This window comes from Syngnathus leptorhynchus, chromosome 2, assembly GCF_054491065.1.
Source record: "Syngnathus leptorhynchus isolate UIUO chromosome 2, UIUO_Slep, whole genome shotgun sequence".
Lineage (NCBI taxonomy): Eukaryota > Metazoa > Chordata > Actinopteri > Syngnathiformes > Syngnathidae > Syngnathus > Syngnathus leptorhynchus.
Genome location: NC_141196.1, coordinates 21,579,878 through 21,594,535, shown reverse-complemented (window position 1 = coordinate 21,594,535; position 14,658 = coordinate 21,579,878). Strand labels below are relative to the sequence as shown.

Genomic DNA, 14,658 nt, shown 5'->3' with positions numbered 1-14,658 from the left:
TATTAAACAGATTACTTCAAACATGAGAGGCATGTCGGCAAGTTATTTACGTGGTTACCTCAAAATTCTTGGCATGTCGGCAAGCTCAAAAACCTTTTTCAGAGGTCAATTTGGAACAGGGTGGCTTTCGGGACAGCACGCCAACAGCATGGCTGCCATATTTGTGGATTATGTTGACGCACACTTTTTTGGGAGGTGCCATTACAATGGTTTGTTTTAACTTCATGTTAGACAGGAAATTAATAGCTTATTCTTAGGCTACTTTTAATGAAGATCATTTCATTTAACTCAATATTCACCTTTTCAATGATAAAATCAATTGTTCCTAGCAACCATCGTCCATCATGTTTTAAATCAGCTGCACATGGGCTGTCAGTAACATGCCCTCCTTGTGCAGCCGACACAGACACTTCTGTCATTTGATATTTGGCTCATGCTAAGGACAGGCATGCCACAGGCGAGACTGAATAGGCAAGAACGTAAATGTGTGAGTTGTTTTTGACACATCCTCCGGTTGTGTCCCTCTAGGATTTAACATTTTCTTTCATGTGGCTTTGGAACTCTTTGGCCTCAGCTGTTGCAAATCAATGTGCTTTACCCCCGTTGGACATGCTGGAAGGTGCTAGAAGTGTAAAGTCTTCATAAAGCTTCACTGCATCTGTATGCAGAAGGCTGATGTTTCTGGGGGATGTTTGTTTGAAGTGTCAATGGAAATGTGATGCCGCGGAATTCCAAGTCAAATCCTGCGTTATTTTGGATATTCTCTCTGGATTTTGTGAAGCCAAGTCAGTTTGGCGATTTCACAAATTCTAGCAAAGGATTCCTAATGATGACAAAACACTCAATTTCCGCTCCAGCTTTCAAAGTTATTTTTCAGGTTTAATTCCTGCCAGAGATCCTCAGTGCTGCCATGACAGCTAACCGATTAAAAGACATGTTGCTGGGGCACTTTTTTTTTTTTTTTCGGTCCCCAGTTATTTTTCGGAATGTTTTGAGTTTCAGGGTGTTTAAAATTGGAGTTGCTGCAATATGTTCTGTGGAATACTCACATCAGATTAGACAACTTCATGCTTCTTACCATCCAGGAGTGGGTGGTCCGTAGCAAACGGTTCCAGCTTTCTCTCGCTCTCTATTTATAGTTGGAAAATGGTTAAAACACACGCTGTAGTGAGGAAAAATGAATCATGTTTCAGGTATTATGCTAATAGGCTGTATTGCAAAGTAACGGCGGCAAACAGGCAGAACATTAAGGCTACCGCAAAAATTGGATCTGGAATGTTATAAGTGCAAATGTATAGCGGTAAAATAAATCAGACTGTGCATTTAAAAGCCAGAACATGTGCAAGCCATGAAGAAAAGAGTCAGGGTGGCGAGGTGCAAAATGTCTATTTCAGGGCTTGCTTTAAGTAGGGTGAGTCACCAGGCTTTTGCGATACTCGAGGCCGTGCGTGTGTGTGCGCATGTGTGTGTGTATACATGTATTCTCACATATAGATCCCCTCACCCATCCCTTCGCCCTCTGTCTTCGTCATAGGCAAGAACACACATTTGCCTGCCTGGTGGGTGCAGGTCTGTGACAGGTTAGGCCTTTTGGATACAGGCCATCCTCGCTGCCTTTTCTCCGGCTTCTGGTGGTGAGCTGGCCCTGGCGCAGGGGACAGGCAGTAATATCAATCTGTTCCAGTAAATACTGAGATAAGGACCACCTATTGTCACAGCAGAACTGGCCCAGACCAAAAACCGCACGTGTGACTCTAGTGCGCTACTAATGACGAGACTGCAAACATAAATGCGCTATTTTTGGATATTAAGGTGGGAATGAAGTTAGCTTGATGGACAGAAAGTGAGTGAAAAAGAGGTAGAGAAAGTGAGGGATGAAAGCAAATGATAGATGGAAGCCGCCTACTGCTGCCAGTGAAATGTCAGTGGAACCCCGGGGATACATTGATTAACCTCTCTACACCTAATCTGCCTTCAGCTCCTGCAGCTTTCACTGACGGTAAACAGACAGGCTGTTCGAAAACAAATGGTTAGGATTCCGCTTCCCCAACTGGAGCAACTGCTTTGGATGCATCTAAATATTTTTAGTTTCACTCGAAATAGCTTTTTGTTGTGGCAAAAAGTTCAGTTGTGCGCAGTGAACATGGTCTCCCTATTTTCTTGCATTGAGCCCCTTTCATTTGTCATAGGATTTAACAGACAGTGTCACACAGGTCCTCTGTTTCATCCTCCTGTTTGTGATTTTTTTTTTTTTTGTGTTGTTTACACATTATCTAACTGTATCGGCAAGCACATGCACTTTCTAAGACTCACTAACGGTGTGTCTATATGACACACATTTGCCAACTGTATTATACATTACATTATGTAGTATATTGTACATTTTAATTGTGTAGATGTGCTAATTGCAATTTGCATTTGAAATACATATTTTTCTCTTCAAAGGTTTATTCATGCATGGTTTTTTTTCTCTCTTGCAGTCTGCTCCCAGTTCTCCAAAGGTGTGTACGCCATCATCGGCTTGTATGACAGAAAGACAGTCAACATGCTCATGTCCTTCTGCGGCGCCCTCCATGTCTGCTTTGTTACTCCGTCATTCCCGATTGAGACGGCCAACCAATTTGTCATTCAGCTGAGGCCTGAGCTGCAGGACGCTCTCGTAGGTGTGATCGAATACTATGGATGGAACAAGTTTGTCTACATGTACAGTTCAGACTCCGGTAGGTACCTGTCTGTCCACTTGCCTGTCTGTCTGTCTCTCAGCCTGTCTGTCGGCCTGTCTGTGAGCCTATCTTTGGTAGTTCTCAAAGACATCCTGGGTAAAATGAAAGACATTTAGTATTTCTGCAGGTGCTTTGTCCCAATCTCAAGTGCTTTGTCCTGTTGGAAGTAGGTTGCACTGAAACCATTTAATGATTACGAGAGGCTGTGTATGTTTGAGAGTGGCTGGCGAATAAGCCACTGAGCAAAGCGCCACCACCCCTGCCCACAACACCACCTGTGGCCCAAAGTGCACTGGGAATGGTTCCAGCTTAACCACAACACAAATAAACACAAGTGGTGTAGAAAAAGGAAGGATAAATATGGTAAATATGTGTCAGTGTTTTGCTGATAATTGTGAAGACTAACAGCAATGTATTGCCCAACTGTGGTAGACAATCTGAGATTTTGAATTTTATAGGCATGTACAAGTTTAATTATGGTGCTTTGCGTTTCTTTTTAAAGCACCCTTATAGACAGAGGCCACATTCGTCAACTTAGCCTCCATCGTCATGGAGACAGCTATGTGGTGGGTGAATGAGTATCTGCCAGGCCATTCACTTCTGTGTGATTGTCTTTGTACAGTACTGGCCCAGAACACTGAAAAGAAAACTGCACAGGCACTGACTGGCAGATAAATCACACAATACAAGCAAAGATTCAGCTTTTCATTGTGTTCACCTCAGCGGAAATTTCTGGTGCTTGAAAACACACAGACAGAACTAAAGAATCCATCTTTATGTTTGCTTATCTTCTTCCCTAGAATACAATCATCTTTATCCTTCCCATGTTTTCAGGCCTTCTCCCAGGTCTTTTGGTGAATGACTGCAAATGGGGGGGCTCTGCGTGACCAAAACATGAATGCACTATTTTCTACATATGAGGCTTTTTCTCCTTTTTTAATTTTTGCAATTTAAACCATATCTCAGGTGTCTCCTAGGTTCATTAATTATATTACACATAACATCATTCTATTTCATGCTCTGTTTAATGCAAGTGAGCAACTGGGTACCGCACACCATATCCTGCTTGGCCAATGTCAATAATAACTAAAATGACAACAATAAAAACAACAATGATAATACAATAACAAAAATAACAATATAATCATAATAATAATATAGAATAATAATGCATTCGATTTCATTAATGCTTTTCTAAACTATACCTCCACTCCCCGTCCTCAACTCACTAACCTCAAGCATATAATAAGTTAAGCTAACACAAAAATATGTATCCAGCAAAATTCAATGCAGCTTTTCCTACCTTTTGGGGTTGACATGAATCATTGTTTTAGACTTGCAGGCCAGGGGTGAGAAATTCATTTTGAGAAATTGAAATGCTTGCCAACTGTCAAACAACATGCTAACATCATTTTTCTTCTTTGCTATTTTAAATGGATCGCATATAACACATATTGTCTTGTTTCAATAAAGTTTCATGTAGATATGGTTTACATTGTTGGAATTAGGAAATACAAATAATAAACCAAATTATAACTGTTTATGGAAATTGCACCTTTACACATTAAAAATCCTATCATCTATTTTGTGCATCAATATCATATGAGCATACCTTGTTTGGAGTCCAAATTTAAGATAAGAGGGAAGCATAATGTTATTATCATGATGTCTAATGATTCACGGATGACTTTTTATTTTCCACCCAATCCTTAAAAATTATGAAACTGTAGATTTGCTTACAGTATTATCAGGTCAAATCCTCTTGACCCTATTCCCGCCACTGTGTAGGAAAAAATAATGTCTCTAACTTTAGGACCACTGTTGAGACGTTTGGTACCCTCTTTATAACGATAGTTGAAAGAAGGGTTGTAACAGTCATTAAATACAACAAAAACGGCAATTTTAGCAAAACTGCAGACACAAGTTGGAAAGATTGTTGTAGATGTCTTATAATTCCTTCATCCTCCACTCACTATGTGTTCATGTTTGTGTTCTGTATGACTAATGGGCCAACCCCGTGTGATTGAGTGATAGAACTGAGTCGGTGAAATCCCTACCACACGTCGTCTGTTGCCTGGATACAGCATTGCAGTCATCTTAATCTGCAAGGTTATTTTAAGACTTTGAGATGAAAGCTTTGTGAAACTGGTTTGTATTTGTATTTTGTGACCTTTAATCTGCATTTTTACATTAACTATGTCCATCCATCCATTTTCTGCACCGCTTTGTCCCCACGGGGGGCTACCCTGAACCGGGTGCCAGCCAATCGCAGGGCATACAGAGACGAACAACCATTCGCACTCACACTCACACCTAGGGGCAATTTGGAGTGCTCAATCGGCCTACCAAGCATGTTTTTGGGATGTGGAAGAAAACCGGAGTGGCCGGAGAAAACCCACGCGGACACGGGGAGAACATGCAAACTCCAAACAGGGAGGGTTCAAGGTGGAACTGAACCCACACCCTTCTAACTGTGGGGCGGATGTGCTAACCAGTACACCACCGAGCCGCTAGCTATGTCAGTGTTGTAAATTTTTTTTGTTTGTGCTGTCCAAAGGACAGAAAATCCGAATGGACTTGGGCATTAAAAGGCACCGGTTTTGAAATACTGCCAAAAAAGTATATCTTATTTTCTTTGACAAAAGTTAAGATTTCGGAAAACACATTGGATAGGCTATTCAACCATCATAAAAATATAAATTTCTATCAATGAAATGGTCTCCTGAAGGTTTATTTCCTCTATTCTCAATTGTCTGGAGCCCAAGGCTGCTAGCAGGGGCTAGATTCCATTAAGATATTATTCTCATTTAGGATGCCTTAAAAGGACCGTTTTACTTGGGCTTGTTCTACGAGGCCCCCTGTCAGCCTCTTTCTAATTCATTGGGGTGCATCAGCTACTTGTCATCATCTAAAATAAGATGTTCACTGAAAGAAATGTGACCCAAAATGTAGGGAAGGGGAAAATACAATTACAACCAAAAAGGGAAAAAAAAACAGGACTCTGCAATAGACCAAATATTTTAAAATACATTAATGAGATTAAAACCCTGATTTGTGTCTTTTCCATTTGCATGATCTGACCTGATAAATGTCAGTGATGATGCAAATGTAATGAATGACAAGCTGTAGAAATAAAACATAAAAAGCTGTTATGAAATTAACTTGTACAGTTGCAAGAGAAAAAAGTAACCACTGTTTTTTTCTAGAAACACTTGAGTGTATATTCTAATTATTTAGGAATAAGTTTGTTGTAAAATGTGTGATTTATGATGAATCAATTACTTAATTTGAAGAGCAAATTTAAAAAAAACTTATGTGGCAAATATATTTTACAATATATTTGATATATAATAGGAGCTATATAATATATTATTATTATTACACTATTCTATATATATATTTTAAGCTGATTTCAAAAGCAGTAGAAAGTGGCCTAAAAAACATAACTAAAAAATAAACTAAAGAAAATAAACGAAGAAAGGGAGTGGGGGGCACATTATTTGTGTTTTCCTTGGGTCCCAAGTGACAAGTTACGACCCTTCGCTGAGCCACAGACTGGTTCTCACACAAGCGGGGCTCTCTTCCAAATAGGTTTGTGGGGACCTACTGGCACTGCTACGCTCCCTGCTTCCCGAGTCCTGCCGGAGGGTGAGAAAGGGAAAACTAAAGCCCTCAGTTGCGCCGAGTTAACATGTTAGTGTTCAATGCTTTCTGTCCCATTTGGCTGCTCTGTGTTTTGCCACATAAATGTTGTCCCCTTCACTGTTTTGCATTTCAAAGGGTTTTTTTGAGGCACAAAATTTTGACTCACAAACTGTGATGTGAAACCACTTGTTTCGAGACTTAGTTTTAGTATTTGTCAAATCAAAATCACATGGTAGCTGTCCGCGGTGCTGAAACTTCACTGCAACTGGGGGCACAATATTTCTCTGGCTAGAAACTCTTGATTTTTCCTTCAAGCCTTGATTTACAACCCTACATGATTTTCGGACACATCAGTTTTAGTGCTGAATATGATAATTTCGGAAAAGGCCCCGTTAGGGTTCTCACTCTTTTGATGTGCAAGATCTCCCCATTGAAATGCCTCGCTTCTCATCTATGCATTTCACCTCCGGCTGTCTTATTTATTCACTCATATGGTGGTTATTTATGGAGGTCATACGTCATCCAGCCTTTTGTTTCTTAATGACTTGGCGTCAAATAAGCGGCATAGATTGTCTGCAGAGCAGTTGGTGTGCATTCAAAAATAGCCAAGGCATCGTTTTCCAGAGGCGATGACTGCATTTTTCATTTTTTCTTTGACAAAGAACATTGTTGTTGTCGTTGCCATTTTTACATTTGCTAAAACTGTATTGAATTCCTGAACAGACAAATATACGTCGGGGAATGCAAAAGCCTTGTCTATAGCACTCCCCCAAACCATTTCTATATTTCAAAATATGTCTTTTTTACTTTTGGTAACAGCTTCCAGTCTCTTGCTACAGTAAAATAATTAATTTGTCCCCTGGAATTTTTGTGGCTTCCAATTTCAGTGGCTGACTTCCCAGAGAAAAGGAGCAAAAAGCTGTGAGTCCGAGCGTAGTGTGTTTTCTAATCCTCGTTTTATTTCTCTTTTAAAAGGAGTCCTTCTCTCACTGGCTCCTCTTGCACTCGCTCCATGTAGTTCCAGTGTCCAGGCAACAGTGGACTGTGGCAGCGTCACTTGTAATTGTTACTTGGAGGATGTAAACCGGGTTGTGACGGTGTCTTTGGCTGTGATGCATGGGCTGAGTGTTGGTGTAGAAGTGGTCATTATTTAGGCCAACACACTTGGAAGTGTCAGTGTGCTGAATGGACTCAACCACTCATTACACTTTATCACTGAACCTTCAGGGGAAGTTCTGATGAATGGGCTTGCTTCCTTGCCCTTGTTTCTGTCCTATAACGGTACTACAGGTGGGTTAAGGCATAGGAACTTACTATTCAGTGTTTTGGCAATGATATGACTTTACAATAATGATGCAACTTTCAATATAGTGGAGCAAAAAATCTGCAATTAACCACAATATTTTTGTGGCACAATCTGGGAATACCTAATTCATCACAGTAAGAGACGATAAGAATCCATTTGACAGTTTTTTGATTGCAGAAACACAAAAAGCAAAAATTAGACACAATACACAAATATTCAAATCTCTAAACTTTCGGGTCTGGCAAGCAATTTGCTTAAGCACATCCAGGATAATGACACAGCCAACAGAATCTATGAATAGTATACTGTATATTCATAGATGAGGCTGTCTTTAATCTGGTGATGAAGAAAAGGTGCCAGGGAAGAAATGTAACTGAGGTCCCAGCCCTTCTACTTGAATTTCTAAACGGCCTGTATGATATGCTTGTCCAACCAGATCATGACATAGATATCCCACGGCGGGTCAACTTTGTGATAATTTGGGACAATACTATAGTTATCTTACACAAACAAGGCTGCTCAGGTACATGAGTACTTTTAGGACCACCCTCGGTTTTCTGTTCTTTCCCTTCCACCTTATTGTCCCTTCCTCAATCCCATTGAGGAATTCTTGTCAGATTGGAGGTGGAAGGTGTACAGAGCCCGGTCCCACTGCTTCAAGCCATAGTGGAGGCTTGTGGAGATGTCGGTTTTGAGGCCTGTCAGGGCCACTCTAGACGGTTCTTCCACTGCTGTTTGGACTAGAAGGACATCCCCTGATTATTTGATGTGACCCTCTGGGCAGACAGAAACCAAAAGCATGCTGTCCTATGACATATGGGGGCAGGGGGGCATGCAAAAATGAAATGTTTTGTCAGAAAATGTGTGTGATGTTTTATGTTTGTCTGTGAGACAAGTGGGCATTGTCTTAGATTCAATGTGTTCCATTTCTATAACTATGTTTTTCAGTTTTGTTTTCAGTGCTCTGTAAATGTTGGTAGTGTTCAGCCAAAACCTTAGTTGTGTTTACTCAATGAACACTATGTGCGTGTTATGTGGAACAATGGCCCTGTTTACCAAATGAAAATACAAGTTTTATTTGGTGAACATGTAAAGAGATTTGTTGGCAAAGCTTTGTTTTGCAAAGGGATGTCAGGGTTTAGCCATTTGTGTGTGTTGTTAATGAGTTTTGTGTGTGCAGTTTTAAAAAACCTGTTTTAGCAACCGACAACAAACAAACTCATTATGTATCCACAGTAACAGTATGAAAGTATTTACAACCAAGCATTTCGTGTGGAAATGAAAATTACAAACACAACTTCTGTCATCACTGTGTGTTGTACATATGTATACGTTGAATGATTTAATGAATAGACCACATGCATAGGGATTGGCATTAAGGATATGTCTGAAAAATGATAAGTGACAAATGTTGATCATGACACAGCTCAAAACCTGTGTTCTATCCCACGGCTTGTTTCTAGACATTAAATAGATAATCCCCCAAGGCCATTCTGATTAATAACAGCTTTGTCTTTACATGACTCTTCTTCCAAATCACTCACATATTTTGTCTCCCTACATCTATCCAGGGCTCTCTGTGCTCCAAAAGGTTTTGGACACAGCTGCAGAGAGGAACTGGCTGGTGACATCAGTCAATGTGGAGACCATGACAGAGGCATCATTCTTGAAAGTGTTCCAAGATTTGGACAAGAGAAAGGAGGGGCAGATTATCATCGACTGCGAGACAGAGAGGCTCACTGGCATCCTTAAAAAGGTAAAGTGCTTTTCTCTTTCCAATACAATTACAATCCATTGTGCTTTAATGATCTTAGAACCTCGGATAAATAAAGTCCATCTGTTTAGTTAATTTCCACTTTTGGACACATGCGATTCATTTAGAGCAATTAGCTTCCTCAAAGGAGTTATAGAAGAGGTGTTTTTTGTATACCTGGCTTTGCATGATTTAACTAGATCAAGGGAAGCAGTGATGCTCAACAGAAAATGATGAGCAGGAAATGACAGAATTTGTTGGGCTGTTGTTATGTGCAGTCTCCAAGCATCAATGACAAAAATTATACACAACACAGGTTACACATTTAGAGCAAGCATCATTCCATGACAGGATGAGCTCTCACATCAAAGTTGCTCAAACAAAAATCATCCAGCAATCATAATTGACACTTCAATAGAAAGACTTTCACACTCACTAACTTCAGAATAAAAATGGCTTCTTTAGTCATCGAAATAAATGAACTGATTTGTTTAAAATATCCTCAGATCTTGAAATAAATTAGCCAATTTGTCAAGACAAGGGTCTCTATTTTTATGATCTGCTTAAGCGTGGTGCATGGTCTAACTATGCGGAGGCAGGTTCAACCTGATCTTGGCAACAGATAAGCACTGTCCGGCGCATTTACGAGAGGGAGGGCCATGCCGTTGTGAGAGTGGTCTTACCAGACTTCAAACCTGGCCAGTCAAAGTGGCTGCTTTTGTTCTCTTTAAATGTGGCACGCCAGTCGTATACTCAAGTATCATATGCTTCCTGCTCATTTTTGTGGCCTCCCGCAATGCTCCCATGTATTTGTTGTGCAGACCTAAAAATAGAATACACCCTTCCAGGCACTTCTCTAAGACATTCCTTCTGTTGCACCGGCCAGTCCAGCTTGGCCCGTCAGCCAAATTCTGCTAATATGAAAATCAGGATTTGGCAGCATTTGCTTTATGGTGCAGGTGCGCTGTCAACAAACAGAGACTTCAATATGTTGAATTCAATTTCTTGAGCACGACAATTATTTCTTCCAACCACTTAATAACACAAGAATGTTGCACAAACAATGCAATACGTAGTGTGTACTCAAACCAGCAAAGACAACAATGATGATAATGATGAAACTGCCATAATACAGTACAGTCCTGTTACAATGGGAAAATAAATGTGTAAAAAAAAAAGACAATCTTGTCATTTGTTGAAATTGACTGTCAAAAGTATTCGGCCTGCCTGAACACTCAGGTACAAGTGCGCATTAACATGATCACATGTTACATTGGTGACTCCTTGTTTCTTTTTACAAGCATGGGTAAGGACATTTGCTGGCTCTGACTGGCTGTTTCTTCTTTTGTACACCTGAGTGGCTCCGCCAATGCTGTTTTGAAACTGCAGTGCATGACCCATGTCAAGATCCCACTCTGCTAACATCAGCAAGGCGAGCAGTGCTATGTGTGTCTACTGAGAGAACATAACCCCCAAACAGCGCCTGACTAAAAAATAACGACACTCTCAGCGGCTGAATCAGTACATACTGGTATTTTGTCATTACGTGTGGGCTTTAATTACTTTAACTATGCCACAAAATTATTTGTGGATATCTTATATTTAAAGTCAAAAAGTCCCAAAGTCCCAATGATCATTGTCACACATACATCTGGGTGTGGTGAAATTTGTCCTCTGCATTTAACCCATCCCCATGTGATTTTGATCCATCCCCTGGGGGAGAGGGGAGCAGTGAGCAGCAGCGGTGCCGCGCTCGGGAACCATTTGGTGATCTAACCCCCCCAATTCCAACCCTTAATGCTGAGTGCCAAGCAGGGAGGCAATGGGTCCCATTTTTATAGTCTTTGGTATGATCCGGCCGGGGTTTGAACCCACAACCTTCCAGTCTCAAATTCTTTGTTTGACACGCTCAAACATGGCGAATAAAAACCCTTGAATCTTGAATCTGAATCTTGAAATGCAGACAAATAGTGAAACTACTAAATAACACAGACACACAAACCTTTGTTCATGAGATGCAGAAACACACTTGTACTCGTAAACATGTTTTTGCCACATCAATCCATGAATCATACTGTACATTCACATCCATATCCACACCCACACATAAAGTAGACACTATTTTAGTTGGACGTGAATGTTATTGATGGCCTGGTCAACAGATAAGGTTATTGCATCAGTTCTCATCGTCTTACAGAAGCCCGGACTGAGAAGTTTTCCACTTAGACAGTCACCATCAATCATCCACATCTGGTCCTCGTCTCCATGGTGCCCTACTTGTGCACCCACAGAGTTTCTGGCACCTGCATGCAGCGGTGCGCACACATACACACCCGCCTGCCTCTTTCACCCTTTAAACCCCCGTGTTCGTCTCATTCATTTCTTACAGTACACAGATTCTCTTACGATAATGTCACTGGGAGTATACTAAAGGTGACTTTTCATAGCAGCTAAATGTTAATGTAGTCTCCTTGGAGAACATCCTTGGTCACAGAATTGTTACTAGAAAAATATTGGCCCTTTCTTTTGGGGACCAGAGTCTGAATGCCATAAATTTGCATGGGTAATTAATGGGCACGCATGTCACAAACATTTGCATTTGGTAGCCAACTGTTGCCTGTATGTTTGTGTAGTCGTGTCAGTGTGTTTGTGTGTTTGTGTTTGTGTGTGTGTGTGTTTGTCTGCATTTGTGTGTGTTTTTGTGCGTGCGTGCGTGTGTGCGGGTGTCTTCCTCTTGCTTTTCCTTGCCCGAGGCTTGACTGTAGGGCCTGCCTTGTGCTGGGGTCACCATTAATAACAAATGCCACCTTCTGCCGTGACCTGCAGCGGTATTACGCACATGCACACGCACGTGCACACGCACATGCACATGCACACACACATCCGTACGCACACTAAACATAAAACAATGCTCACCCCCCTCAGGGGAAAATGCTGAGAGAGTAAGATGACCAACAATGTGCTCACTAGTTCAACGTAGACACAGGAATGAACTGCTTATCAACTGTAAGAAATATTAATTGGATGGCGCACGAGTTTAGACTAGAGCTGTCCGCTCAGACCTAATTCGTGTGACTTCTCAGAATGCCTTGCTGACGCCATTGAGACTCAGTGGTTGAATTGTAAAACACTGTCTCTATTTAGGCACGTGAGTTGCCTTAAGCACCACAATGAGGAGAGGGCAGCCTATTTAAATGTCAGTCAAAGTGGGGCCAAAAATAAATGTATGAATAAATTGATGTCGGCACTATGCTCCACACCTCTTGATGTGTTACTTCATCTGGGCTGACCCTTGGGGTGGGGCTGACCGGTCAGCAATAAAGGCGAGTGTCATTATGCTGTGTGCTACGATGAGAAATGAATGCTACACATTTTTGGTTTTGTTTGTTTGATCATCATGATGTTCCACTGATTTTGCTATGAATTATTTACAAATCAAATATCAAACGAGAGCTCTCAGTGATAGTAAAATAGATAGTAAAATAGAAAGACTAGATGGTAAAATAGCTATCTATTTTAAAAAATAGTCTACAAAATAATTACACACATTTCCCTGTTTCATGATTTAGCAAAATCATTGATTGAATATTCTATGCTGAGAAACTTGATATGGGGGCATGGTTATTTTGTAAATTAGCCCCTCTGTCACGGGGCGCTCTCATACATACTTTTGTAAAAAAGAAAACTTGACATTGTTGTTTATTTTCATACCAAAACTACATGCACAAGTTAATACATCCATAAAAAAATACTATTTATTCTCAAGTTTTATATTTATATACACTCTTTTATATATTTATAAAAAAATATGCTAGTTCTAAAATGATCGTTAAAAATACATACAGTAATCCCTTTTATCCTTCAATGAATTGTAAGCTACATTATGTGAGAGGACAGTGTCAAAGAGTAATAAGATCATGTTAATTATCCCTGATAATAATCATACTAAGGCCCATACATCCATCCATCCATCCATCCATCCATCCATCGATTCATCCATCCATCCATCCATCCATCCATCCATCCATTTTGCATAATGTGAAGGACAATTAACTTGCTTTCTGAACCGCTTTGTCCCCACGGCAGTCGCGGGCGTGTTGGAGCCTATCCCAGCCGTCATCGAGCAGTAGGCGGGGGACACCCTAAACCGGTTGCCAGCCAATCGCAGGGCACACAGAGACAAACAACCATCCGCACTCACACTCATACCTAGGGACAATTCAGAGTCTTCAATCGGCCTACCAAGCATGTTTTTGGGATGTGGGAGGAAACTGGAGTGCCCGGAAAAAAACACACGGACACAGGGAGAACATGCAAACTCCACACAGGGAGGGCCGGAGGTGGAATCGAACCCGCACTCTCTTGTGAGGCGGACCTGCTACCCAGTGTCCCACCGAGCCGCCTCATACTAAGGTCGTTCTGGAAAATAATGATAAATGTAAATCCAGTCTGTCCAAAGTTGAAGGTTGACCTGTTTTGTCATTTTGTGCCATTGCTCTAATTTGTATGGACCCACTTTCTTGCTTGCCTGTCATGAACACTCAACTAGGTATAGAATGCTACTTTGACAGTGGCTCACCCTCACATCTACGCTTGCACAGCACATTGTTGTGTATGGGTTGTTGTGTCTGGGTCATTTCATCCTTTATTCTTATTTTTCTTTCCTGCAGATTGTTGAGCAAGGCAAGAATGCAAAGAGTTACCACTACATCTTGGCAAACCTGGTAAGCATTCATATTCCTCTGTTTTTACAATGAATCTTCTGGAGAAGGGATGTCGGTAGAGCTCATGGACTAGAACCACCTCGTCCGGGGCGTCCGATCTGAAAACACAATCTGCTATTTTTCAATTAAAGTAACTGCTGCTGTAAATTTTTTCCATTGGAGACATCCAACTAGCACTTAAATAAAATTCAGAAATAAAGGTTCTCAACTATGCTACAAAGAAACAATTTCAGTTGGAAAATCAGTTGTGATATAAAAGATGTGAGTGCATCCAGTTGAGCTAAGTTGAATTGTTCCACATATGTATCAATATATATTTTATTAGAAAGACATACATACGTATATTTGAAGGAAATCATTCATGTAACCTACTGACCAATCAGACTCCAGTTGTCCTTCACAGCCTTTGACACTAAAAGCAAAGCAAATGGAGCTCCGCCTTTAAATGTCTTTTCAGATCTGTCACTGTTATGAGTCAAATGGACATTGCAAACAATTTAGCCATAT

General features: G+C 40.8%; 1 protein-coding gene across 3 annotated transcripts in view; it reads left to right on the top strand.

Annotated features, from left to right (window-relative positions):
- Positions 1-14,658, top strand: part of gria1a (glutamate receptor, ionotropic, AMPA 1a) — a 60,882-nt gene that overhangs the window by 12,873 nt on the left and 33,351 nt on the right. For all 3 annotated transcript variants that reach the window (XM_085938704.1, XM_085938687.1, XM_085938696.1), the window contains exons 3-5: positions 2,481-2,720; positions 9,246-9,430; positions 14,098-14,151. In XM_085938704.1, coding sequence (XP_085794830.1) covers positions 2,481-2,720; positions 9,246-9,430; positions 14,098-14,151 — 479 coding nt within the window. The remainder of the gene's footprint in view (positions 1-2,480; positions 2,721-9,245; positions 9,431-14,097; positions 14,152-14,658) is intronic.